Genomic DNA, 27,143 nt, shown 5'->3' on the forward strand with positions numbered 1-27,143 from the left:
AAAAAGAAGGGGCTGGAGAGAATTAGCCAAAATCAGGAAGCAGCAACAGCATGTAGAAAAAAAGTGACATCTCCTCTTTCCATATATTTTAACTTCTAAAAGAAAATTATGACATATTCAGAACACACGGTTGCCTGTTGTAACCATTTTTTTCAAATCCCTTGTTTTATTCTTATGCTGGTTTCAGTTTGTCTGTCTTTTCCCCCAGTTCACTTTATTTTTTTTCTGTTTTTATCTTAAGAGCTCTTTCCCACCTCTATGTATTTGTCTTCCTGTCTTTGAACTCCCTTTAATTTTATTTTTTTATGCCATTTCCCAAGAATCCCAAATCCTTGCCACTCCTGCATTTTGGCTTCCTTGACCTTATCAGCAAATCTATTTGCTGATAAATCCTCTGGCTGCAATCACAGGCAGTGGAAAAACTGTTCAATCTTCCACCACCTGGCATTGGCACCAGTAAAAGTTTAAGGTACCTTCCAGTGCATTTAAATAAGATGCTGTCTCTTCTGTAATTGCAATGGTATACAGGGAAGTTACAAGTGAGCTGTTCTAAAATCTAAAAAAGAGGGGTGTGGAGCGCATGCTACTACCTCTGCTGCAAGTACATTAGGAGCAGGAGGTAAAATATACATAGGGAGGTGTAACTATTGGAACGTGCACGGGCTTTCTCTTTCCACTGAGGCACAACACCCTGAAGAGTGACCAGACTGCAGTGTTACATACCTTGGTGTATACTGCTTAATTTATCCTCTTCATCCCTCTTTTGCAAACCCAGAGAATGGGATAGAGGATCACACATCTTGCTGATAAGCCACAGTTTCTTTTTTTGAAAAAGCAGAGGAGAGAGAATGCTGAGGAGAAGGAGTGAACTGTGGTGTGAACTCACATAGCTGGCCAAAATTAATCTAAAAGTGAATAAATGTCATGCTCCACTTGTGTGGGTTTTTTTAATTAGGTGTTCTCTATTTCAGAATTAAATGTGTGTTTTGTGAAGCTGGGGTTAGTATTCTTCCTGCTTATCAAACAGACTGAAAAGAAGGGTTTCTCATTCCTGCAGAATTCCTGGTCTCTCATCCCAAAATGCATTATTCCTTGGAAGCTGACAGGATAGTAGGTCTTTGATGGACAGGCGTATTTCTGTTCTTCCCCTTCTCATTCACCTGTAAATTGAAGCTGCTCTTCCCAAAGGCACTTTCTGTTTATGCAACAGAAGTGTAATGGGAGGAAGAGTCCAGGGAAACTGAGGAAATGTGATCAGGAAGGGGCAAGGAAAAATTACTCCTAGAGGGACAAGTATTTGTTTTTCTTATCTTTCCTCTCCTCTTGTCCCTCAACCTGAAGGGCTAAAGAATGTAATAATTGTCAGGAAAAGAAACTGTCTTATAATGGTAATTACAGGGGAACCTGCCTAACCTCTTAAATTCCTTGATAGTTAGACTAGGGCCTCAAATCCTGCTGAAAACTTCTGGCATAAAAAAATGCTTAGCTAAGCACAAACCAAGGCTATTTCTGGAAAAGTTTCAGAAATTATTGTAAGGAGGAAAAAGCAACACTTGCCTCTACAGAATGTAGAAATCTGAAATTCTCAGAACTCCCCACCTGGTAAAAAGATTGAGGTAAAAACAGTCCTCTCTACAAACAAGACAGGCATAAGACCAAATTCAGAATTAGCACAAGCAGTTGCATCACAAATGCCTGCTGATGCTGGTAGCTTGACACCAGTTTCTCTGATCAGATCTTATTTCAAAATAATTGCACATGATTTGTTGACCAATGTAACCATTACTGAAACTGGGAAAAGGCAAAAATTGTTTATTCTGACATTAAAGAAGCTTGAAATAGAAGCTGTCTAGGTCAGCTACTAGAGCTAGCAACTTTCTGAAATTGGGTAAAAGCTTCATGTCCCAGAATGTCTTTCCCCCCCCTCCTTATTCTTGCAACAGATTATATGATCTGGATGTGTCTGTGATTTGTAAGATTTCATGCTACATTGAGCAACAGAGTCTCAAGAATATAGGAGTCAATTTATAGACAACAGGTAACTGCACATACTACTCTGCTGTCTGTCCAGGTGTAACAGTCTTAGATGAGAACAACTAACAGTACCTTCTTCAAATTTACTGAATGGGGATTTCTTGAATCTAGTCAAAGACTGGTTTTGTTTGGGGTTTTTCTTCCTGGAAAAGAGATACATGGAAGATCCTATTTTTCTTGTCAATTAGCACTGACAATTCAAATAAGTATTTGTCTCCTAATGAGACATTCAACTTACTCTGGAAGTCCAAAGTCAGTATACACTTTTCTTAAACCTTGATCATCCCAAAGCTCACCACGTGGATATGGGCTTTGCAAACTAGGACTGTTAATGGACATTTAAAACATGCTGCACCCATAAAAATTTTCCCCAAAAATCCAGAATATGCCTGTTGCTCTGAGTTTCCCTGTGGCTAAAGTCCTACTGTAGGCCACCAGTAAGACAGAGGTATACCTCTTGGGATCATAGTCCTCTGGAGTTGAGTTGAGTTACAGTAAAGCTCAAGGCACAGTGAGTCTCATTGTTAAGTTAGAAATTCTTAATAATCAGTAATCAGTTATCTGACAGCTGTTTGACAAATCCATGGATTGACAACGAGGTGAAATTGGCCCAGGTAGGCATTTTTTCTAAGTGAGGAACAAAGCTGTGTTTTAGATTTCTCCAGACATAATAGCTTCTACTATGCTTCAAGTCCAGTGAATATTTAAGAATTCACAGCATATGCTGTACCTCCTTTTTCTCTCTGATATATATATATATATATACACACACACGTGTATATATACACACAAATTTGTATTTATATATACCCACTTTCCTAGATTATGGGAAAAGCTGTTGTCTGTTGGAATGTCAAGTCAAATAGAATACTCTTAATAAAATGCATTTGCAATTAAAACCACTTGCACACAGCAGTTATTTTGTTATGATGAGACTCCCCTGTGCCAATAAATGACTAAAGACTGTGTTGCCATCAAAGTGTTTCTGTCTTAAGAAATAATTGTGTAACTCTCATCTCTTTTCAGTATGTAAAAATGATTTCTTGAAAAAAAGCAAGAAGGCCTGAGATCTAAAGATTACTACTTTGCTATCTTCCTGGTCTGCTAATAGTAGAGAACAGTAATTGTCTGTCTCGATAAAAAAACAGATCAAAGTGTTGCTGCTAGGGAGTGTGTTCTTCCTAGGTGTAGCATTTACTAGTTGCATAAAGGACTGTTGAAAATGATCCAAATACTCTAAACATTCAGTATTTTCACCTGCCAAAACCACTAATTGTGTGGTGTCTATCAACTGATCTAAAACAACGCTTCCCTTACTATAGGAATTAAATTAGAAATTAAGAAGAAGAGTGAAGGCTGGGATCATTTCACCTGAGCCCTTGCTCTTAGGGATTAAAAGAAATGTCGCTTAGTCCAACAATTAGTGTCTTTTCAACTTCCAAGGAATATTTCATTTTATGCTGAAAGACAGAGGAAGATAAAATATAATCATGAAATTGTAGAGTAATGTGTAGTTGAGCATCAGTAGTTCAGGGAAATTTTATATCCGGTATATTTTCTTTCAATGATGAAGAAGGGTTTTTCATGTAATGCAAAACCCCCTCCCCAGCCCTTTTTTGGCTTGTACTGGTTTTGGAAGCAGTACAGAGAAGACAGTATTTTCTGGAAAAAAAAAGACCATGGAATTCACTTATTTGCTGCTTCTCTGCCCACTTCTTTAAAGTAAATTCCATGGCAAATTAGAAATTATACGTGGATTCCAATATTTTTGAAAGTCCAAATGAAACCTGGTGGCATGCTAAACTTCAGAGGAGCTTAAGTCAGCGACAAACAAGATTTGAAAAACACAAGCCAGCACACCTGTGAATTTACTAGAGTGCTGTGATTTGTCTGCTGTTGTCCTCTTCTTAGCTTGAATTTAGCTCTACAAAGCTTAATTTGTGAACTCCATGGAAGCCAAGATATAGAGGGCTTTTTTCAAGAGTACTAAGTAGAAGAAAAAAACTATTCGAGCAATGTTGAAGGTGTAAAATTAAACATCACAAGAGCATAAAGTTTAGTTTGTCATGGTTTTATAGAAGAGTAGTGCAGGATTTGGGACAATATTTTCCATGCATTTTTTAATAGTAAGGCCCATGGAAAGAAGCCAAGCTGAAATACTTTGTTAGGCTATACAAAGTTAGCGTTATTTCACATTTCTGTGTTTGCTGCCTTTGTATTGATGGTAAGGTGGATAGTTTTAATAAGAATTCCAAATATTTATTAACACTGTGTGCATATGCACTGACATCAGGCTGTAACTGGGCAGCTTTTGTTGTGTTTGATAGTTACAGCATTTACATGATGACTGTTCATCAAAAATGTCATGAGAATGTAATCTATACAAAATAAGGGAAGCTGCATTAGGCATACACGGAGTGCAAATGTTAGGTCTTGGAAAAGAAAAGAGGAACACTTATTTTTGAGGGGAGAAGGTAGTCCCCTAATCTTTGAAATGCTAATGTAGGTCAATTAGAATCTTTATTACTATTGCAACAGGACTTACACTGACATTTTAATAGCTCCAGAATTATAAATCAGTGAATCATTACTGGTGAGAGGAAACAATACAAAGCTGTCTCAACTTGTGGCATTGCCATGTAGTGAAACCAAACTGTCATTTTCCATGGATCTTTTTTTTTTCTTCTGATATCCGTAACTTAAAAGTTACATGCAAAATGATTCCATTGTAATGTGCCACGTAATAAACCCAGCAGTCACAAAGCTTATCCTGGAAATTTCATTAGATCTATTACATCTAAAACTAGAAGTATTATAAATAACAAAATATTTATAAATAACAAAGTTCAGTTCTGTTCATCACTTGAAAACCCTGCCTAATTTTTTGAGCACTTTGCAACATGAGCTCTTCTTAATACCAAAGAAAGCAAATTTAAATAAAAGTATTATTTAAGGAGTTTTATGAAACAGTTTCACTGTAAGTTCCTGAGCTACTGAGTGGGATAAATCAAGACTAATAAATCTGAAGATCTAACTGAGGATATTTAGACTGGAATTTACCATTAGAGTTAAAGCTTGATTTTATTAAGAATGCTGTGCATGTTGTGTGTGATATTTCCAACCAGTTATCAGGTTGAGGCAAGCATTGCTAATACTGCTGACAAGTTATGCTATTAAAGATGGGCTGTGCTTCCTATTGCATGCATTACACTGACACTATACTTTCTTTCCTTTCCTTTTCTCCTGTGCCATGCTTGCTGTGTAGCAAATGGAATCTCTTGCAGTAAGTTGAAGTTCTTTCATATTCTTTGTCCATCTATAGATGGACTAATATACCCCAGTTTTACGGTTTTACTTCTAAGCATGTTTTCCTGTTTTGTTATATTTTCCTGTAGAATATGTGGTTCTACATGCAGTGACTAAAATAATTTACTAAAGTGTGTTTTGTGAAATATAAAAATACTGTGCCAAAATTCTGACACCTTCATATGCTGTTTTAAATGGTCATTTACATAATTTTTAAAGAATTAAGCCTTTGAATGGACAAAATATGCTGAAGTAGAAGATAAACGTTTTTGTTATTTTAAAATTAATAATTTTCAATTTGTCCTAATGAAAAACTACAATTTATAGTTGACAGTTATGCTTCAAATTGATTTTGTTTATATGTTAATGAATAGTTTCACTGCCATTGGTTTCTAATACTTATTCAGGAAGGACAAAAATTGAGTTGCTTGATATGGTAACTAAATACTTGGTGAGTCAGACCTGAGTCTATAATTTGACCTTAGTTTGCCTTCATTCAGGTTAGCAGCCAGAGGGTGAAACTGAATTACTGTTCTCCAAGGAGTAAAAAAAATGGTGTGTTACATGCCAAACTATCATGAGATCTTTTTCCTTTTTAATTATGTTACGGCGTGTCCTGGTTTCCAATTAATTTTTAACTCCCTGACAACTTCCAAGTATATGTGTGTCTAACTGCGACATAGTGTTGCCAGCTCCCCAGAGTCCCAGCAGAGTGACTTTGGTCCCTGCTGGTGAACTAAACGGGACCGGGGACCAAGCGTGTGTCGGCGTCGGGGCTGAACGCTTCGCACCTTCCCTCGCCTGCCCGAGCACGGCGGAGGGGACACAGAGGCCAGAGCCGCTTCCAGGGGGCTGTACCTAAACAGTCGCTCTTTATTTTGGGAGGAGAATGGTTGGCCACGCAGAGGCGAGCTTGGCAGCGCTCCACCGCCTCACTTACAGAGAATGGCCTCTGGGCAGGTTTATTTAACAGGCAGCATCCCTCGCGCCCTACCGCTTCGTTCTCTTGGCCACCAGTAGGTTTTGTCCCTGCCCACAGGTCAGTTTGCACTGTGTGCCCGCCTTGCACGTCCATTCCTTCCCTTTTTTCCCCCACCGCAGATCTGCTGGGCCTTCCTTCAGCTCCTGTGGGGCTTTGCCGTCATAGCAGGTCTGGTGGGATTCCTCCCTTCCATCTGGGGCAGGAACACTCAGACCCTGCTCACCAGTAACAAACGCCGAACACACCGACTCAGATACCAGAAACAGTTGACCCGTAAGAGCACAGAGCTCACACCAGGCAAACGAGCAGTGCTGAGCTCTGCTGCGGTGGCAGACCGACGCCGAGGTGCGAGCAGCCCTGTCTGCCTGGCCTTCAGCAGGACGAACCCTGCCCGGCTGACACCCCCTCCTGCTCCCACGCTCCTCCATCCACCTCCTTCAGAAGGAGACCGGCCCTGCCTGGTTTTGGCAGTGCCCTTGGCTGACTGTTCATAGATGGGTAATTGGTGCCCACCTCTCTCCGACAAAGCAAGCTCAAATTTGCCAGAGAACCTCTCTTTTGACCTCAGCCCCTCAGCCTTGTATGGCTGGTACAGAAATTTGGGGAACTGGAACACTAAGGATGTGGTTCTAATTTTTGCTTATTAATAAAAACCCTGGCATATATAGTGAGCCATATGTAAACAAACACTTCAGTCAAATTAATGCTTATGATGTTTTTAAAGTACTTTTTATTAGTATTTGTGCTGGCATTTTCAACTGACCCCAATTCAGCAAATAGTCAAAGTACATGCTGGTAGCTAAGCACGTATAAAGTGCTCTAAGGAAGCAGAGTCTTTAATAGTATCTCCTTCTTTTCTGCCATGTTTGGCATGAAACTCCGTTCTAGTTTCTCCAAGCAAATGGAAAGATCACTGAGCCCACTCTGGGTCACTGTGTCTGTAAGGGAAGACAAATCAAATATGGTTTTAAATCTGTAAGGCTTTCCTGATAAAGGGTCTGGAGGCCTCACAATTTGTACTTGCAGAATTTTCACTTCTTCCATAATTTTCCAAAGATTAAATATTCCTCCTTTCCTCGCCATGACCCATCATGGAACTATGAGATTCCACCTCCTGATAGAAATACGCATACCAGGACCATGAGCATGTTAACTTGACTTCTTTGGCAGGCCTGCCCATCACACGTTACTTCGATGTGTCTGACACCTTTTGTGTGGTGCTGTGCACTTCACTAGAAGAAACAAGTTAATATTCATAGAACAGTGTCTACTTAATCTGGGAGAATAAACTGTAGAAGCCAAATGTCCTCTTGCACACAAAGCTCCATCCAGCTGTTGCATGGTTTCTTCAAGATGGTGGAAAATCCATGAGCTGAGGTTTAAGTTGCAGAGCTGGCATTTCCTCCTTCCCGCTCCCAGCTGGCTTTATTGCCTCTCTTCCTCTCCCCTCAGAGAAGCAGGCAGGAGCTTTGGCCCTGTTGGACAACTGTTCCATTGCTTCTCTCTTGGATTTCCATCCTCTCAGAAGAGGCCTTTGACCATTTCTGAAGTTTTAAAAAGTTTTATGTTCTGTGCAACAAAGTCATTCTCCCTATATTCTGCCTCTGCTTTCCAGCTGCAAACTGGCGACAGTGAACCTAACCTGTATAAACGGCTTTGAGATTGATGCTGACGTGTGCTACATGACAGCTAGCCATCATAATTTTGATTTTCAATGTTGTATATGACTTACCTGCAGGAGAAAGAACGTTACTAGTGTTCTGAAGTAGTGTATGATCATACTTCAGTAAAATAATGTTTTTTGAGAACTGAACTACTCGGTGTGTTTTATTAGTTATTGAAAATTATCCCAACTCACTCATCTTTATTAACTATTTCTTTTCCTACAAATCTTTCCTTAGCAATTGGAACTGTGTCAGAGATTATATAAACTGCACTTTCAGCTGCTGTTGCTTTTTCAGTCCTACTGTAAACTTATCGGACAAGTGCATGAAGTCAGTTCCATGCCAGAGGTATGTAACGAACTACAAAGTCTTATACTGAAAATACCGCTTTACTTTCACGTTCTTATTTTTCTGTCTGTGGACCTACACCAAAGATTACACTATTTCACCCTGAATACAACTCTGCAGACAAAACCGTTCAATATAACAGCATCCGCATTAAAATATAGTCAAGATGCTGTATTCTTTGTAATTGACTGTACTTCCAGACACTGGGATCTTTTTTATGACCTCAGTCTTCAAAAGGCGTTTCAGTCAGTGATAACAAACTAGAACGATATATTGAATTCTTAACTTCACTGATACACTTTACATCTAGGGAGGGCTCACACTCTGTGAACATCTGCAAGTGATTTATTTTTATTTTTATTTTGAGGCCTTCATTTTTAGGGAAAATGAGCCTTCTTCACATGGACGGAAAATGTCCTTTTCCTAGGTCATGATGATTTTATCTGAACTTTGTGGAGACACTCAGACCAGGAGCACTTGTTAGCATGACAATAACAAAATAATTTGATAAATTAATGTCAATATGGATGCAAAATCAAGGGTTTTGCTGGAATAATGTACTGTAATTTCCAGCCATATAACTGACTTAGTTGCATGTGCATAATATTAGAAACGTCAGCAGCAGTTTTGGACGAACAGCTATTAAATGGTTTTGCATCCTCTCAGACCTGAGCAAACAAAGGTATGTAGTGTAGAACTATTTTGTATTTTGACTGCAAGTGTACTACCAGATCTTGTTCTCTGGCTAAACAAACCTAAATCAGTTTAATGTTTTCAAAGAGTATTAAATCTATTTTAAAAATATAATTAACTAAACAGCTCAGTGTCATAAGTCTTTTTAATTCTGTGATTTTTACAAGCTTTCTCCTTTAAATATTTTTGACAGAGCACACTATCGCTTTTGACCCAAATAGCCTTTTTTTTTTTTTTAGATAAATATGTTGTATCTATCTTGCTTTAAAAAACACTTTCACAAGAACAATACTGTTAGTCAAATTTATTTTCAGCGATTGCATAAAATATGTAATACTTTGAAATATCTTTGAAGTGATCACTTTAAGTTGAATGATCATCATTTAAAGAAAGATTTAACTTGCCATTCCATCTACATTTTTCTCTTGGCAAGGTGTGTATATTTTAAACTATTGAGATGAAGAAAGGATTGCACTTTGCTTGTATCTGTAAAAAAAAAATAAAGCTATAAAATGTATTTTATGACAGATTCTAGTATTTTAGAGATTCTCTATAAATGGGAATGGTTTGGTTTATCAGATACGCTGTAGCTGTACAAAGAGTTTGAATATTTACTCTATCTTAAGGAACTGTTTTGAAGGCTGGCTCGTAATGTGACTGGGCTCCTCACTTTTAAGAGAAGACAGGACAGTAGACATCTAGCCTTACAGTAGTCTAACTTTTAGAAATATTTTGTATTCCTTATAGTTGATTTCTCTAACTGTATTTCACAGTCAGGATTTTGTTATATTTTTATCAATAATGCAGCCTGTGAAACCGGGGAACACTAATACGAGGAGTAGCTGTTTCACCATGAAATTTGTGTATTTTGCAGGAGCTAGAAGGTATTACTTAAAGGAAGTTCCACTGTTAGTTCATGTGATGGTGGTTATTTTTAGCATGTATGAGCATGAAAAGGTAGATCTTCAGAAATTAACAGTTCACTTACGAATTATTTATGAGTCTTGTGCCATATTAACTTTTCAGCCTGACAAAGGGTTATACAATTCCTGTCTCTCTGTTAATCATATGAGATCGTGCACGTGTTTTGTAAATAAACAACAACAACGTTGCTGGGAGAAGTATATGTTTTCTTAAACTTTTCCACTATGATATGCAAAAAGTAGCAGGAGTGAAAGAAAAAAAGGTTGTTTAGATGTGCTCTTGCGTTTTAGCAAGTCAAAAGCACAGCATAAGGTTAAAGGAAGCACAAAGGTTAAAAATCCGCAGCTTGTGGTTTCCCTGTGTTGTACGGAGCACAGAGATCAAGAAATGTCCTTGTGTTAAGAAGGGGTCCTTTCCGTAATGTAGTAGTAAGAACAGACGTAAGATACCGACTCGCTTTGGTGGCTACGGAGAATGAAAATACCCATCTCTCATCTTTCTCCTTGGAACAGCTGTTAAACATGTCAAGAGAACTGAGCGAGCTGAAGAAAAATCTTAAGGATGCTACTGCTGCAATCGCAGCTGAACCTCCGACGGTGGAATCTGAGCCCACGTTCAACTCTACGGAAGCAGCTATTCAGTCCATGCTGGAGTGTCTGAAAAACAATGAACTTGTTAAAGCCGTCCGGCAAATAAGAGAATGCAGGCAAGTTTTGCTACATGGCTCATATTAGTCTTTCACGTTACTGGAAAAGTATGCAGTTATTATCTTCCTGATTTTATACTAAATGTAATGTGCTGAGTCAGCGTAATTAATTTAATAGGTTTCAGCAGTGTACATGGGGGCATTGGTGTCATTAACTTCTGCAGGGGTGTGCCACAAGTAACCCTATCAAATCAGTAGTACACACGTGTATGCTTGCAACAATTAAGATGTTTAATTACGTTGCGTAGATCGAAAGGACTTCTGCGAGGCTCTTCAGAATCTTTTTAAAGAGCCAGTTCCTCACAGGTGTATGTCACTGGCAGCAGCGAACATTCAGCCCAGTTTCACTTATTTGAATGAGTTTTCTTAAGTTTTTTTTTTGTTTTTTTTTAAGATAATAGAAATTGCGCTTTTATGCAATTTTAGTGCCTGATGCCAGAGTCTGAGTAACGAGTGAGTAGCATAAACCAGTGAGTTGCTTTTGGCTTCTAACCGTGTGTGAGTCAGTTCTCCTTTTAGAGATCTCTACCACCTAGTTTCCGTCTGTGCTAATAAACCCATACTGATACACACATTCTTCTCCTGTTTGGTTGCAGGATTTTGTGGCCCAATGATATCTTTGGAAGTAGCTCTGACGATGAAGTCCAGACACTACTGAACATTTACTTCCGGCACCAAACCTTGGGTCAGACGGGCACCTATGCACTGGTGGGCTCCAACCAGAGCCTGACTGAAATCTGTACCAAATTAATGGAACTGAATATAGAGATCCGCGACATGATTCGCAGAGCCCAGAGTTACCGGGTCATCAATACTTTTCTTCCAGACTCCAGCATTTCCGGCACAAGTCTCTGACAGGACTCTTGGGTCCTCTTCCAAGCTGGGAGTGCTGCCCTGCTGGAGTGAGGTGGCTCAAGGTCTTCTCAGCCTTACAAAGGTTTGGTCAAACTGTACTCACACTTGTTACATTTAAGATTTCTTCTAAAAAGATACGGGCGGAACTTCAAATGTGTAGCAATACTGTAAGGACAAAGGTAGCATAGAGCATCCGGGACAACATCCTTTGTTCTCTGTTGCACAAAAATCAGTTAGCATTTCACTGAGCAACTGCAACTCACTACTGAAGAAGTGACTTCCATTGCATACCAAAGCCTACTACACTGAACAATACTTCCTTTATAGCAAATTAATTTTAGGTTGGCGAAAGTGCAATGTTTCCTTCACGAAATAATATTTTTTGTTAAAAAAAAAAAAAAACAAAAACTTGTACATTTTTTCCTTTTTTCTCTTATTTGGTTAAGTGAAAGATGGGCAGAATGAAGCTGGCCACAGAATCTCGCAAACTTGTTGGTCAAAAGCTGAGAGCCTGTGTGTATGAAACAAATTGTAAATGGACTACAGTTTAATGTACACTGTAATTTGAATATGATTACTGTATCTTAAAACAACGAGCTGCTATGAAGTACATTTCCTAATGTTACTAGGCTACTGTCTCTGAAGGTACTGGATCATATCGCAGAGGTCTGTTCTTAGGCCCCCCCAAGTATCATGAATGGTCTTGGTAGATTTTCCTTTTTTTTTTTTTTTTTTTAAAAGGACCTTGGCTGCTTTTTACTAGAGGGTTGCTTTTATGAATATATTTATACTATTAAAGGATGGTTGATCTAATTTAACTTGCCATTTTGTAGGAGAAAGTCTCATCACAGAGTCAAATCTTTTGAACTGTTATGCATGCATATTTTTATTTAATAGAAATTTTGAGTATAAAAAGTAAAAATATTAACGTGAAATGCAAGTTCTCATGTTAAGTTTCTTTAAAAAGATGTCTTATTTTATTTGTAATGTATATATAACAGTCATACCTGTATGGTTTTTTTCTTACATTTAACTGCTGTCCAGTGTTAAATGTATGCATGTAAATCTGTTGCACATCTGAGACACTTTTATTCTGACAACTGTGTAACTTATTCACTCTGTAAATACACTTACCGTTTTTGTGAAGTAACTTTGGTTGATATTTGGATCAGTACATCCATTTAACTAAAATATAAAAGTCATATATAATCACAACAGAGTATGTGCTTGTAGCGAAGATTGTGTTCTTGTCTAAATCTATACTGTTGCAGATGGTATCCACGCTCAGCAGTCCCCAAAAGATTCCTTTTTCATCGTTTATGGTGAAACCATTCGTTGCACTGAAAGAAACCAGTGAGAATGTAAGGATTTTTTTTGTCAGTCAGTAGTTACAACTCAACCAGGAAGAGTATGTTGACTAAAGCAGTTTCATAACTGAAAAAAGTCCAAAATGGAGGTGAAGGTTTGTTTCTGTTAAAAACATCAGTAATGGTCCTATTCGGCCCAGCGTTAGGTTTCAGTGGGTTTTTTTCTCATGCTAAAGGTAAGAGAAAAGCTGTCCGGCCTGTCGTAGCAGCCTCGGCTCTGAGAATCCTGTAAAGCCCTCTCCCTTCACTCCTTTTTCATTTTCAGCATGCTTGCACAATTTTACGTGGATCTTGAAAAATACTTGTATTGATGCATAAAAGGAGTGGAATCGACTTCTTTTACAGGCTTTCTGATTTTACAGTCCACAGAGCTCTGCAGCACAGTTGTAGTTGCAGGACAAAGTAGATGCAAGGCAAATCACACAGCTATTTTTCTGAGTAAAATAATCCGTAATGGTTAGAGAAGTCTTCAAATTTCAGTTATGGATTTTACTTTTGACAGCTTTTCCAAACTGTAATTGGGGTGGTCTGCAAAAATGTTAAGCGTTGAAAGTTGAGATCTGCTCCATTACTTGGCAAAATCATGGATATTTTACAGAACACAGCATCACAGGAAAATTCAGGTTGGAAGGGACCTGAGGAGGTCACCTAGTCCCATCTCCACTTTGAAGCAGGGTCAGCCATGAGATTAGGTTACTCAGGCCTTTATCCAGCTGGGTCTTGAAAACATTCAAGGATGGGGAGTGCACAGCCTTCCTGAACGACCTGTTTTACTTGACTGTTCTCATGATGGGAAAGCTTTTCCTTTATCCAGTCTGAACCTATCTTGTTTTATTTTATGTACGTTGTCTCTCAGCCCACTACCATGAGCCACATTGAAGGGCCTGGCTCCATCTTTCCCGAATAACCGTAACCTGGCAGCCTACTGCTCGAGCCCCCTGAAGCCTTTGCTTCTTCAGACTGAGTAAGTCTAATTCCTTCAACGGCTCCAGCCCTCTGACCAGCTTGGTGGCCTCCACTGAACTCCTTACAGCCGATCAACATCTTTCTCATATAGGGAGCCCAGAAGTAGATACACTAATCTAGATGTGGTCTAGAGAGTGCTGAGTAAAGCGGGGCAATCACTTCCCTTTCCGTTCATACAGCCCAGGATGTGGATGTTGTTGCCACCCATCGCTGCCAGGGCCCACTTCTGGCTCCACACCCAGCTCACTGCCAACCAAACCCCAAGGGCATTTTCCGATGAGCTGCCAACCCAGCCAGGCCCCTGTCGGTGTCACTGCAAAGGGTCCTCCCCAGCCAGGGGTAGGAATTTCCTCCTGTCCCTGCTGAATCTCACCCCGCCAGCCAGCTGAGCTCTCTCCAAACGGTAGCGCTGCCCTCGGCTCCGTGGACTGGTCCCCCCGGTTTGGTGTCACCTGCAAACTTGACAAGTGCACTCTGTTGCCTCTTCCAGGTCACTGGTAAAGCCGTTGAACAGGACAGGACCCAGGACAGACCACCTGCTGCATACCCCTTGTTACTGTCCTGCAGGTAGAGTACAATCCATGAACCCCTACCTTGAGGTGGGTCCTCCACTGAGCATGAAGACCTCCAGAGGTTCCTTCTAACCTAAAGTTTTCTGTGATTCTTCACAGATACAACAAAACTCAAGATGTAGCCATCTAGCTTTCTCAGCAACACTCCTGAAATTCAGGTAGAGTAGAAGTCAGTGTATTCCCTACAAAGCCTCACTTAAATCCTAGGACAACATGAACTGCAATAATGCCCCACTGTGCTTCTACAACACCTGTACTTCAGTTAGGATTCCCCTGACTACATTTTGTCTCTCTGAAAGCACATTCAGTTACTCCCTTCAGTTATATTTAAGCCACCGAGCCTGGAGATACCTTACATGACTAGAAAGCTTGAGGCACAAGCCTGTATTTGAATCAGCAACACAGACTTGTTCTACCTCTCTTGGGACACATGAAGTCTAGAGAATTTGTTACACTCCATCACAGATATCCCAGCTCAAAAGGTTTTTCCCCTCCTCAGCTGGAAAATATGTGAAGCTTACCTTTTTCCCCTCATAACTTACTGTCTTCTCACACAAGTCTCTGATTATCAAACTGCTGCAATTTTTTTTTAATATACATTTGACAGAGGGAGTGGGAAGAGACACTTGCAGATGCATTTACCCCAGAGTTTATGCTTCAGAACAACTGCAGCTTACACAGTAGTTCAGTTTGAGTGAAAGAGACTCTTGCTATCACATTTTTAATCTTAACCTTCACTAAAAACAGACTGAAAACAAAACCTATTTTCTTTAAGAAATCAAACAGGTTCTGTTTCCTTACAGATACACTTTCCTTTCAGCCCAGCAAGATGAAACTAAGGGGTAGCAAAGTAGTGCATATTTTATTGTACTTTATTCACAGCATATATACAATTAACTTATATACTTTATAAATAATACAAAAGTCTTTATCCATTATCCAATGCCAGGTCAAAAGCCTAAAGTCAAAACATTGCAAGAGACTGACGGAGCGCAAAGCACAAAGCAGAAGGGGGCACAAAGCTCAGACAATGTATTTGAAGCTGTAAGTGTTGTCACAGGACAGCCTCTTGCCTTTGCAGCGGCCACAAAGTTCTTGGCGATGAGGTCTCTTGAGATCAATGTGTCTTTTCTTCTGAGGGCAGGAACAACGGGTCTTTGAACAGGTCTTAAGAAACAAGACATATTATTAGTAGGAAATCAAAGGTGCTCGCTCCATTAGACTGACATTTAGTTTTCCTCAATCACAGCAACACATTTGGGCTGATGCACTTAAGAGCTCTTATAGTAAAAACCCTGGGGAGTAAAGCAGTAAGAGCCTTCTCACCTGGAAGCACAAAACCCTGCCCTTCGTGTAGCTAGGCATAACACAATACGAACAGAAAACTGTTCACGGAAGCCATCTGCAGGAAGAGGGAGTTCCTCTCCCATTACACCTTTCCCAAATAACATTTCTTAGTACTTTGATGAAAGCAAGCTCTTTTCCAGATGCAGTCAGTATCAAACTCAGCAACTCTAGGCTACTAGAGTATATGACAAACTCTGGCAGTCTTACCAGGATACAGAAATCTGTATCTTACCTGGCACTGGATTGCTTCCACTCGATAGGGATTGAAGCCCTTTTGGCATTTACGACAGAGCTGCTTGAAGTACACCTGAAAAAAGGAAGTTCTCAGTTACTATAGACTTACTCAGTGTTCAGTACAGGTACCTGAATTTGTGCCACGGCACCTGATTTGCCACAGATTTGGTGCCATTCTTAACAAGTAATTTCTTGCTCCTGAAACTACCTTGTTGCTTCCAGAGATGCACCACACGTAAGCGCTCTCCCATCTGGTCTTGCAGTCTTTACAGTGGAAATAGCCATACTTCTGCTCCAGAAACTGCAGAGAGAAAGTTCACTGAGCAGCCTCCAGCACCTCAGGAACAGCCAGGCCAGGCCCCCCGTTACACCCCACGGGCAGGAGGCTCCACTGACTGGGGGCGGGGAGTCAGAGCTGCCTGGGGACTACCAGCCCGGGGCAGGGGGCTGTGCAGACCCGAGCAGGAAGCCAGGGTGAGGACCACTGTGACTTCTCCTGCCCAAGGGCAGATTTTTCTCCAACCTGCTTCATGGTTTGCCCCCCTCCCCCTCCTGCCCAGAGCAGGCTGCACCGGGTCCCTGACTCTCCGCAAGCCCCAGTATCCCAGCACTGCACACCTGGAAGGCAGCCCTCGGTCTGGGGGCTGCAGCCTCATCCTGTGGGGTCCCTGCTGCCTTCTCAGTCGGCTGGACAGCTTTCACCAGGCCCTCCTGCTGCTCCCTGCTACCATCCTCCGCCTTCTGCTCCTCAGGGCTTGTTTCAGATGCCTTTGCCTTCTCCTGGGGTCTGGTGGCCTCAGGCAGCGTGAAGAGGCGGCGGTCCAGCATGGGCGAGTAGAGGGCAAGGTGCCCTTGGGTGCGGAAGGCAGCGGGGCTAAAGGGGTGGCCAACGGGCAGCGTGCGCGGCCCCAGCGAGCACTGCACGGCCGCCTCGGCCCGCAGGCTCACCTGGACCCCCACCTCCTTGGTGCTGGGCCGGCAGAGCCGCGGCGTCGGCCCGGGGCTCACCTGGGACAGCAGGGCCTGGAGCTGGGCCCGGCGGTAGCTGTCCAGGTAGTCAGGGGGCATGGGGGTGAGGGGTCCCCCGAGGAAGGGGCTGATGGCGCTGCTCTTACTCAGCTTCCAGCTGGGCTGCTTCACCGCTGCGTCCCCGCTGCGGCGGGGCGTGAGGCTGCCCCTGAAGCTCTGGCAGATGCTGAAGGGAGGACAGACAAAGCCCTCCATGATGATAGCCACAGAAGTTAGCCCTAGCTCTCTCCCGGCCCTGCCTTTATCTTATCTGGAGAGCTGCTGCTAATTGTTGCTAATTGATGGGAAATTGGCCCCAGCCAGGCTAGCTGGGGGAGGGAGGGGGAAGGACTGATTGCAAAGGGAGCACTGCAGGCTTTTTCCAGGTGGCTGAGCTGGAACAGGAGTTGATGCGCGTCGTGGTTTCACCTCAGCCTGCAACTCAGCACCACGCAGCCGCTCGCCACGTCTCTGGGCGCGTGGTGTGGGAAGCCTGGGCACGCAGACCACGGAGCCCCTGTTCCGGCCACCCCGCACAGGATTTCCCTTCCTTCTCTCGTTGGGACCTCTGCAGAAGGTCAAGGCCTGTGCAGAGCCAGCCTGCAGCCGTGTACGTGCACGCAGCCAGCTTCCTCTGCTCATGGCAGCCTTCATCTGTGATTTCAGGCAGGAAATGCAGCTGCAGGGCTAGAAGATGCACTAATAAATCCAAGGCTGAATAAAGTCTCAGTTATTTATGTAGCTGTAAATTGCAGAAGATCTTGACAGAGCTGTGTAAACCCTGAGAAGTAATCAGTGCTCAAAAAGTAGCACATCTCTGCAAGACCCTGGGAAGATGAATAGATGTAATTCAGCCATAGTTGGGACAACCGTGGCTTTCATAGCGAGGGGATGCCTGCTTGATCACAACTCCTTCTGTTTATGGTCTGAGAAGGAAAAGGGGAGGTTGGGAAACTAACAAAAGGCCAGATAAACTGGATAGCCCACAGACAATTGAGCAAGGAATGCAGGCAATTACACCTCTGAAAAGAAGTCTTTATCTGTACTAAAAGGTCTGAGCATCCCCACTGCTCCATTACGTGGGGATTGCCTACATGCAGCTTTTCTATCAACTGTATCGTTTTAGGAAAAGATGGAATAAATATACTTCAGTTTGTACAACATTCAGGATGGAAGACAGTTATACTGGGAAAAGTGGCTTAATACCTCTATAACGAAATAAATTCTGGTAATACAAGCACTTACATATTAGACTGATAGTGCTTCTCCCATAATTACATCACTTCAGTTCACTTGTAAGGTAATATAGTTAAAATCGTATCATTAAATAGTCCAAACTGTGTATGTAAGGCTTTAGAGACGGCAGAATCCCCAAATCCCTGGACCTGCTGTGATGTGAAATAATTTCTTTGCATGACTCCTCACCACATTTATAAAAGTGTTGCATTATAAAATTCAGTGGACCGACAAGGGCTAGAGAAGAGCTGGTAGGGCTGATGTCTTCAAATGTTCACAGAAGTATTTGAGAAAGATCCTTTCAAGTGTCTGAAATAAATCAGTAAGAAACAACATTTTTATGGAACCAAAAAAGGGCTAAGATTCAGGAAACACACACTCATCATGGTTAAAAGATGGCTCAAGGCTTCACATTATGCTTGGGTTTTCAAAGCACCGTCTGTATCAACTCAAAGCAGAAACAGAATCTCAAGATGACCAAGTTAAAACTTACAACTTCAGTGTGCCTGGAAAAAGAGTAAATTGTTAGAGTGAATTGGGAGGGGGATGGAGATTAAATTGGAAATTACACGCCATCATTCAAAAGAATAGTCTGGCTTCCTCTGTCATGCTTTGTGAAGAACCAGTTACTGCACCTCCTCAGGACACTGCAGGATTAGAAGTTAAAGAAGTTCCTTATAAGGAGGAGGGACATGGAAAAATTATTGTAGGAAGAGACACTGAAGAAGGTGACACATAAGCAAGTTGGTGGTGTGACAAAACTGTGTAAAATAAGGATTGGAGAGGTAGGAAGAAACCCCTTTGTAACACCAGAGCAGATGAGCACCCAGCTAAAATGAAAGATGTCTAACTCAAAATTTAGATAATAGGAAGAATTTTCCACCCAGCTTGAAGTTATTTTATGGACTCATTGCAGACACCAAGAACTTATCAAAATGGGAATGGACACGTATGTGGAGGATAGTAACAGTCTCTTTATTATAGTATCAACCACCATAAATATTTGTGTCAGGGCCGACAAAACCACCTGAAAAGATGTGGTTGAGTCATGCGCAGGCAATGACACCCCGTCACGGTACTGCTGCTCACCGTCAGCCCCGCGGGGCCTTTTTCTGCCACATCGGTGTTGACTGCCCTTCAACAGGAAGTGACCGTCTGTCAACCTTGGATGCGACACCTCACTTCCCATGCACATGGGGAAGATCCAAGAGAAGGCGGCGGCTGACGCGTGGCTCGGGACGCTCCCTTTTTGCGCTGGGAGAGGCGAGCCACGGAGGGAGAGCAGTCACCCAAAAACACCCACACACCCCCACCCCCCCCCCACCCCTTCGCCGCTGAGGGGGGCGGGCGGCGCTGGCCCCTCACGCCGCCTCCTCCCCTGAGGCGGGAGGTTCGCTGAGGGGGGGGGGCGGGCGCGGCGGCCGCCGCCCTCAGTGCGCAGGCGCGCGGCGGCGCCGTGGCGCCAAGCTTTGAACGGGGGCGGCGCGGGGGCAGCCGCGCGAGCGCGCCGTTGGGCGGGGGCGGCCGCTGGCCCACCTGCCCCACGCGTGAGGCGATGCTGCGGCCCCCGCGGGGCCGGAGGGAGGTAAACACCCCGCGCGTGGCTCTGCCCCGCCCTGGGAGCGGCCCTTTCGCGGGTGGCGGCCCTGTGTGTGGGGGGTGTGGGGGTGTGGGGGGGAGGTTGGGGCTCTGAGGGGTGACTCGGTGGCGGCTCCACAGGTAACGCCGCGTGGGTCGGTGGTTGCCTGGTAAGGAGCTTTCCCTAACGGGCAGCAGTGTGGATAGGTCGCTCCGCGTTCTAAAATGTATTTCTGAGGCAATTTTAAATTTCTTGACTTTGTGTTTTAGGGTAGCTTTTGCTCTTTTTTCCAAGTGCCTCTCTTTCCTGTCGTTTTGGAAAGGCAGCGTGTGTAAAACAGTTGTCATGTGGGAAACTGACCTTACAGTGGAAACAATGCCATAGAAAATTTCGTGTTTATTTTAACACAATCTTACTTCTGCCTAATTTTTAATAGAACTGAGAAACTGGCAATGTCTGCTCCACTTGAAAACAACTTTAAATCAAATTCCTCGCACATAAGTTGTAATGATTGTAAAAATTCATATGTAATATGTATTCTAGCATACAGCAGCGAGTGTGGGTTTTTTATTTGCGTTTGAAATACCTCAGAAGTGTTCTGCCCATTCAATCTTGATTTTTCTCCAGTATTTGCTGAGTATGTTTATTACCTCTGGTATGATTCCCAATGCTCGTCTGTTGTTTTTATAGCATGTTCATCACTGCAGTGTTTGAGCACACACATCACAATCCTAAAGCTAAACAGGTTGGGTTATGACACACCTACCAAGAAACACAGGAAAGCTGGCTTGAAGACTTGCAGCCCCATGACAGTAGAGCAGCGCTATATGAAGGTGTTTTCTTATTTCTTCTCAGGTTTTTCAGCAACTCTTCCAGTAATGTTATGGATCATAAAATGGCTTACAAACCTGTGGAAAGATTGACTTTCTTTGAAATATTTAAGGCACGTTGCAGTGAATCAGGTACAGCTTCCCTACAGTAAACAACTTTTGTTACGGTTGCTTTCTGGACATTACTACTTTATACACATCTGCTGTATGCTGTATATTCCATATAAAAGTGTTATGCGACTTGTTATTAGCTCTACTTGCCCCAAATCCGTATTCGCTAATATCTACCTTTTTTGTTTAATACCTGTTTAAATTTTACTTGTAGCTTTTTTTCATAATGTGTGCTCTGTTATTTTTTGTACTTTGTCTTTTAGCTGTGGCTTCCTTGTGTACCTGCATGCCGGCGAGGTTTAGTCTTCTGCTAAATGCACCTGTAGTTGTACGATTTATTAGTGTTAAAAGGAACCTGTTTAACTTGCCAGTCCGAGTAAAATAAGAGATAAACTAAAAGTCAGGTGTATAGTTTCAATTTTAAACAAACCGGATGTTTATCTGCTCTGATTGGTTTTGCTAACGGTCTGAGAATTTGGGCAGGCTTTCTTGTATACTTTGTGAGTATCAGAGTTCAAAGCTATCTAGAAACAAAATAAACAGAAGTATGGCAATGGAAGGAGCAATGTGTTTTGCTGCTAGCATTTAAATGCCTAATGTGTTTTTGCATCCTGCACGGAGCATTAATTTTGTGTTAATTTACAACTAATTACAGTCTTCTCTTACATGTATTATATATAGAATGAAGAGTTCTATTTTATGTTCTGGTTTAATAACATATGAACTCATACTTGTAATGTGTTATTTGTATGCCATTTGGCAAGTTGTTTTTTTTTAAATGCGGTTTTTGTATGTTTTTCTTCATAGACTTAGGGCCTATCAGCCTCAACTGGTTTGAAGAACTCAGTGCAGAAGCACCCTCATATGAGCCTAAATTGTTAGGAGAACTTGATAGTCCCTTTGATCAAACATGTTTAAAAACTCCAAGGGCAAAACTCACCACATGCAGTCAGTTGGCATCAACTCCACTGATTTTTAAAGAAGAAGATATGCTATTGCCACCTTATTCTCCTGGAAGAGAACTGGATCAGAAAAAAATAGGAACAAGTGAGTAAATTCTATTTATTTTTTTTTAAAGTGGTACTTGAAGGCTGCTTGTGCCCTTTAAAAGCAAGAGGCTTCTTTTTTTTTTTTTCTTATTTTTTTCCCTTTTTGTTGTGGTAGCTAATGAATATTCCTGTAATAGATAACGCTACTGCAGAAATTGTATGAGTAAAAAGATTATGTTAGTAGGCTTCTGAAGATCACCTATAAAAATGCAGGATTAATCTTAATAATGAATTCAGTCTTGCAATAAACTGGTAATGTACATGCAAAGTTCCCTATAGAAGAGGTGTTGTCCAAGTCCTAATGCTCTAAAAACTGTTAATACAGGAAGCATATGAACATATGAATGTAACCTTGTGACTGAGAATTAGAGTGAATTTTTTTAGTGGTCTGATTTTGGTTTTATCTAAAATCTCTGAAAATCTTTTCAAGAGAGGATGATGCTTATCACGCTGAACTACGAGGTGATTTGTAGGGCATTCCTCAAACTTTCGTAGAAAGATTTCAAAGCACTAAGTTCTTTGAGTTAGTAAAACTGTAAGTCATGGAAAGAAGTTACACTTTTCTATTTGGAGACGAGTTCTGCTACTTTTATGAGGTACTTCTCACTACATTGTTTATGAATCCCAAGTTTGTCATACAAGTGCGTGTCACTGCTCCTTCTTGATGTACCTGCAAGCTAGAGCACCTATCCTCTTTGGACAGAAAGAAGAATCTTTTCTATGGGGAATGTATGCACAATTGTATGTAGGAATCTGTTTGATGGAACAATATTTAACTCTGTTCCTGCAGTATCTGATTGTACATCTACAGTGGCCGTGCCTTCCTAACAGTAAGAAAAGCTCTTCTTAACAGGTTACAGACAAACAGAAGGCTCCCTTTATTATCAGAATCATTCTTAGATCCTAAACAAAAGTCTTTAAAGATGTAGAACTGTGCTGCTGTTCAAATACACTTTATAACATTGCTTCCATAGAGTACTGTGACTCTCTTCATTTCTCTTAAGTTTATTGCTGAACTTCTGCTCAACCTATTCTCAGTTGAGAACATGTTTCTTCTGAATTTAGCTATTTGGAATTCTAATGTTAAGTCCCTAGTGGATTCTTGGTAGCATTTAATAAATTGCAAACAAAGCAACCTTATGATTCTTCTATTTCAGAATGGTTACTTTTGCTCTGTGTTTGTGCATGTGGATGTCTGTATACACTCCCTTGGGCAGGGAAAATGACTATTACTGAAGTTTACCTGTGACTGGCCTGAGATCTAGTTTTCTTGCTTACAGCCACCTGGCTCATACCTAGGTTTTCTTGTGAAAACAAAAGCATGGATGGAAGCTGATGGATTTCACCTTGGTATGGTACTGAGATGCAGCTGTGCTGTGCACATGGGCTCAGGAACTCAGAAGCAGAGAGAAATGCAAAAACTTAGGTGTCGTTTCTGATATGGAAGTTTTTTGGAAACTTCTGAGTAGGAATTCTTTTGAGTAGTTGCTTGTTCGTGTGTGGGGCTCGCTCAGTGTTCAGAGGATTCTGCTGCTTTGGTGGGCACGCGCTCTTGCCTGAAGACACATGGCATATAAATATCTACTGCTATCAGTGACAGTGCCTCCAGTGATAGTTCCAGAAATAATTTTTGCTTTATGCTGCTTACTCAAATCAAGAAGGGTATATCTTAAGTAAATTTGAAGGAAAGCTGGTACAAATGCATGTTTGCATGTATTGAGTTTCTTGAAGAATAACTTCTGCAATGACGAGAAAGTATACTGTATTGTGCCTAAAACTGAAATGTAATATGTGACTTAAATAATACCAAGGAAGTATACTGAAACATGTACATACTGAATGAATAGAGTGACATAATGAGCATTTTTGGCTATGCATTTGAAATGTGTCTGGCATTGTTTGGATATAGAGTTTGAACATATTCAAAACACTAGAGGAAAATGTAGTGTTTTGGTTTTATTTTTTTAAACTAAAAATTAGACATTGCATTATTTTTTTTTTTAAGGATTTTATTTAAACTTCAAAATCAAAATTGTTACTTTTAGTTCCGTAAGGTTGTGTTGATTATTATCTTGTATGTTGTAGGCAGAGAGAGTTTGATAAGCCCAAGTATGACAAGAAGAAAAGTAGATCAAGAAAATGAAATATTTGCTTCTCCTCTTGGTACCTGTCACAACTGCCTTGCTGCCAGGTATGATAAATATTTCAACACAAATAACTGGATTTTAAGCAAAAAGAAGTATTAAAACCACTGTATTTGACTGATAGGCATCTTCAGAGCAGTCAGTAATCTCATATGTCTTGTGTGTTTATGATACTTGTGAGTTGCTAAGCGAATTGAAAACAAAACACTAGCTAATTTTGAAAACTTCCTTTCCTTGAAAAGGTGTTCTTCCTTTCTATTTTTCTACTCCTTTACAGCTGGCATATGGCATTTGTTGACATTAATTCAGCTTCCCAAATCCTCAACATCCAGTGCAAGAAAGCACAGTAGTGATGTATCATGTGCTTCTCATGTAGTAATTTGTAAAGCTATTTATAATTACTGAGATTTTTTTTAGTAATAGCTTTGATAGCTAAACTAATTATTTAATTAAAATAAATTAAACCAATTTCTGTAGTGTCGTACACCATATTAAGAAATGCATGGTTATATTGAAATCCATTACACTACTTGTCAGACAAATCATCAATTAAAATTAACATATTTCACAAAAGAAGCATTTTACAGTTTATTACAAACTTATAGTAAGGTTTAAAATACTGATGGTTAGGAGAAATCTACATTTTTATTTAGTCAGGGGAATAGCCATGGTTGCAAAGAAAGAAAATAATGGAGGTGATAATATATGTCATGTCTGAAATACTTATTTTAAAAAATTGAAAAGTGAAACAAAATATTAATTTCATTTTGTTTTGCAGTCCAAGTGTTTTAAGGAATACCTACAGAACACCTCAGAGAAATAACATGCCTGGTTTGTATTTTCACATTTTGGTTTCACAAAATATCTGTAGATATAAATCCTTATGTCTTAGGTATTATTTAATGTCTGTATTACATAATGTTTTTTAGGACCATATGAAAGCTTGTTCTGCACACCAAAACTTTTGGAGGTAAGTATTGTGTTCCTGCATTTTGTTTTCTTTTTCCTGAGTAGTCTATTTAGAATGCTGAATAGAAATAATAATTGCTAAATATATTTCTAGGTCAGAACTCCAAAACGTATTTCTGAAAGTCTGGGAGCAGAAGTGGATCCAGATATGTCCTGGTCAAGTTCTTTAGCCACACCTCCTACACTTGGTGCAACAGTGATAATAGGTATTTCTAAAAATGAACAGTTGTTAAGGGTTAAACTTTTGGGTTTGACACTGGAAGTTCACTTAGTATGAACTGATTTATTTTTATTAACAAGGACAGAACTTACAGTGATGCTTTGTGGGTGACTTTAATGAAGAAATTAAATTAAATGTGTCACTGCTTTTCAAAAATTTTCTTCCTTTTTATAAGGGATTAGGGAATACAAATTTAGAAAAAGCATAGCAGGAGGATTAGATAATGGCTTCTTTGCACTATCACAAAAGTAGATACTATTAGGTTAAGTCATGTGAGTATGTTTATGAAGTCTAAGGAGGTAGCTTGTTGAATAAACCTTCCAGCAGCAGTGCTGGCTTCAGCATTTTTAACCCCTGTCACTGTGCCTACCATTACACTGAGATGGTAAACTGAGATACTGACCCAGCTGAAGACCGTATTTCCTGGGTTATTTGCACAGGGCAATTCCTGGACCTCAGTCACTGCACAGCTGCACAAACAGCTGTGCCAGCGTAGCTGTGAGTGAGAATGAGTGGCTGATAACTGTGGCACTAATGCTGAACATCAAGGTGTTGCTCAAAGTGGTATTTCATCAACATATGATAAGCAAAATGAAATTTGCCTTTATGCTTTGTTGATTAAAACTCTTGAGAAGAACTGGATGTCTGCTTATCTCCTGACATTGCTCTTGTTAAACTATCACTGTATGCAGAGCATGCAAGCATATAAAGCATATTAACAGTGCCTGCAAGAATTGGGGATCTCTTAATGCAAGAATCGTCACAGCATCAAACCTGTCAGAATGCAGGGAACACCTGGACAGTGCTCTTAGTCATATGGTTTAGTTCTAGGTAGTCCTGCAAGGAGCAGGGAGTTGGACTCTATGGGTCCTTTCCAACTTGAGACAGTCTGTGATTCCTCTTTTTGGCAGGCAGGGGATGGTACTATTCACAAGGCTTCTGAGCTGTGCACTTGTGGGTGTTTGTTGTTTCAGAACGATGTGACCAGAAGAGGAAGGCTGGGGAAAACACCCATAGCTTAATGATGTTCTTCTGGGACATGAGTTGTGATTTGAGCTCTCCTCATTCTCCCACCTCCTGGATGAGCCTAGTATTTTACAGTAGTGATGCCCACTCTCTGCCATCTGGCACCTGTAAAAGGAAAGAGTCAGTCATTTGGCTGCTCAGTGGAAGCCATGTCTATGAAATGTGTTATTTGAAGGTACTGCTCCTTAGGCATCTTAAAAATAGGGTTTGCTTTCTCCTTCTGTAATGTAGGTGAAAAGATATTACTGTTCTTGTGGGAGGAAATGGAAAAAAAATGCAAATTCGTAAGAGAGGCTTGAAGATTACATCCACATCCTTTGACAGAAAAAATTGAGAGTAGTGCCATGAATAACTGCTGGAAAGGGAATTGGCAGTGACAGTGGGCTCAGGGTGGTGACCAGTCTACCTACATAGCAGCAACTACAACCTATGATTTAGGGTGTTTTATGCTGTTATGAAACTGCTTTTGTAGGCTGTCCCTCAGCCTCGTTTGTAGGACTTCTTAGTTAGAACTTTGGCTAATCTTTAGTAGTTTTCTTGTTTATAGGTTTCAGTTGCATTTAAAATAATTCAAAGAAAACCTCTTCAAAAAAACAACCGTATTTTGAACACATTCAGCAAATTGCTTATGAGCAAATGAATTGACTTGTCTGTCTTTCTTCTAAAGCTAGAGAGAATGATTCTATTTCTGAAGCAAAGCGACAGGATGAAAGAGCTGAGATAGTAAGTAGTTTTAAGAGCTATGGTGTTCTTTAATTTCAGTTAAGCTATATAGTTACATATTTACATTCCTTGAGCCAAGAATAAAAAACTCTCATTTTCATTCTAGGCCCTCCTACCTGCCTATTTTTAAAAGTTACTGTTCAGAAAACTAAAGTAGCAAAACCTGGCTGTAGACTATATTTTCACAAATAACCCCCTTTGAGGAGTATTTTTGCTGTGTTTAAAAAAAAAAAAAAAAAAACCAAACAAA

General features: G+C 40.9%; 3 protein-coding genes across 8 annotated transcripts in view; 2 read left to right on the top strand and 1 right to left on the bottom strand.

Moving 5' to 3' along the window:
- FRY (FRY microtubule binding protein) overlaps positions 1–12,749 on the top strand; it is a 247,097-nt gene extending 234,348 nt beyond the window's left edge. For 4 of the 6 annotated variants that reach the window (XM_032982793.2, XM_032982794.2, XM_032982788.2 and 1 more), the window contains 4 exons: positions 5,300–5,317; positions 8,224–8,334; positions 10,464–10,657; positions 11,254–12,749. In XM_032982793.2, coding sequence (XP_032838684.1) covers positions 5,300–5,317; positions 8,224–8,334; positions 10,464–10,657; positions 11,254–11,512 — 582 coding nt within the window. In that variant the 3' untranslated portion in view covers positions 11,513–12,749. The remainder of the gene's footprint in view (positions 1–5,299; positions 5,318–8,223; positions 8,335–10,463; positions 10,658–11,253) is intronic. The other 2 variants (XM_032982791.2, XM_032982792.2) reach the window with 1 other exon arrangement.
- Positions 12,750–15,440: 2,691 nt separating this feature from the next.
- ZAR1L (zygote arrest 1 like) lies at positions 15,441–17,222 on the bottom strand. The gene is made up of 4 exons (XM_032982914.2): positions 16,617–17,222; positions 16,207–16,299; positions 15,997–16,071; positions 15,441–15,584 (listed from the first exon to the last, which is right to left on the bottom strand). The coding sequence occupies exons 1-4, from the start codon at positions 17,220–17,222 to the stop codon at positions 15,441–15,443; spliced, it is 918 nt and encodes a 305-aa protein (XP_032838805.2).
- A 2,531-nt stretch (positions 17,223–19,753) lies between these two features.
- Positions 19,754–27,143, top strand: part of BRCA2 (BRCA2 DNA repair associated) — a 43,853-nt gene continuing 36,463 nt past the window's right edge. Inside the window, exons 1-8 of the mRNA XM_032982902.2 lie at positions 19,754–19,827; positions 20,677–20,783; positions 21,570–21,809; positions 23,897–24,002; positions 24,734–24,786; positions 24,885–24,925; positions 25,019–25,130; positions 26,838–26,893. Coding sequence (XP_032838793.2) covers positions 20,705–20,783; positions 21,570–21,809; positions 23,897–24,002; positions 24,734–24,786; positions 24,885–24,925; positions 25,019–25,130; positions 26,838–26,893 — 687 coding nt within the window. The 5' untranslated portion in view covers positions 19,754–19,827; positions 20,677–20,704. The remainder of the gene's footprint in view (positions 19,828–20,676; positions 20,784–21,569; positions 21,810–23,896; positions 24,003–24,733; positions 24,787–24,884; positions 24,926–25,018; positions 25,131–26,837; positions 26,894–27,143) is intronic.

Source organism: Tyto alba, unplaced genomic scaffold (genome assembly GCF_018691265.1).
Source record: "Tyto alba isolate M040663 unplaced genomic scaffold, T.alba_DEE_v4.0 Super-Scaffold_2, whole genome shotgun sequence".
Taxonomy (NCBI): Eukaryota; Metazoa; Chordata; class Aves; order Strigiformes; family Tytonidae; genus Tyto; species Tyto alba.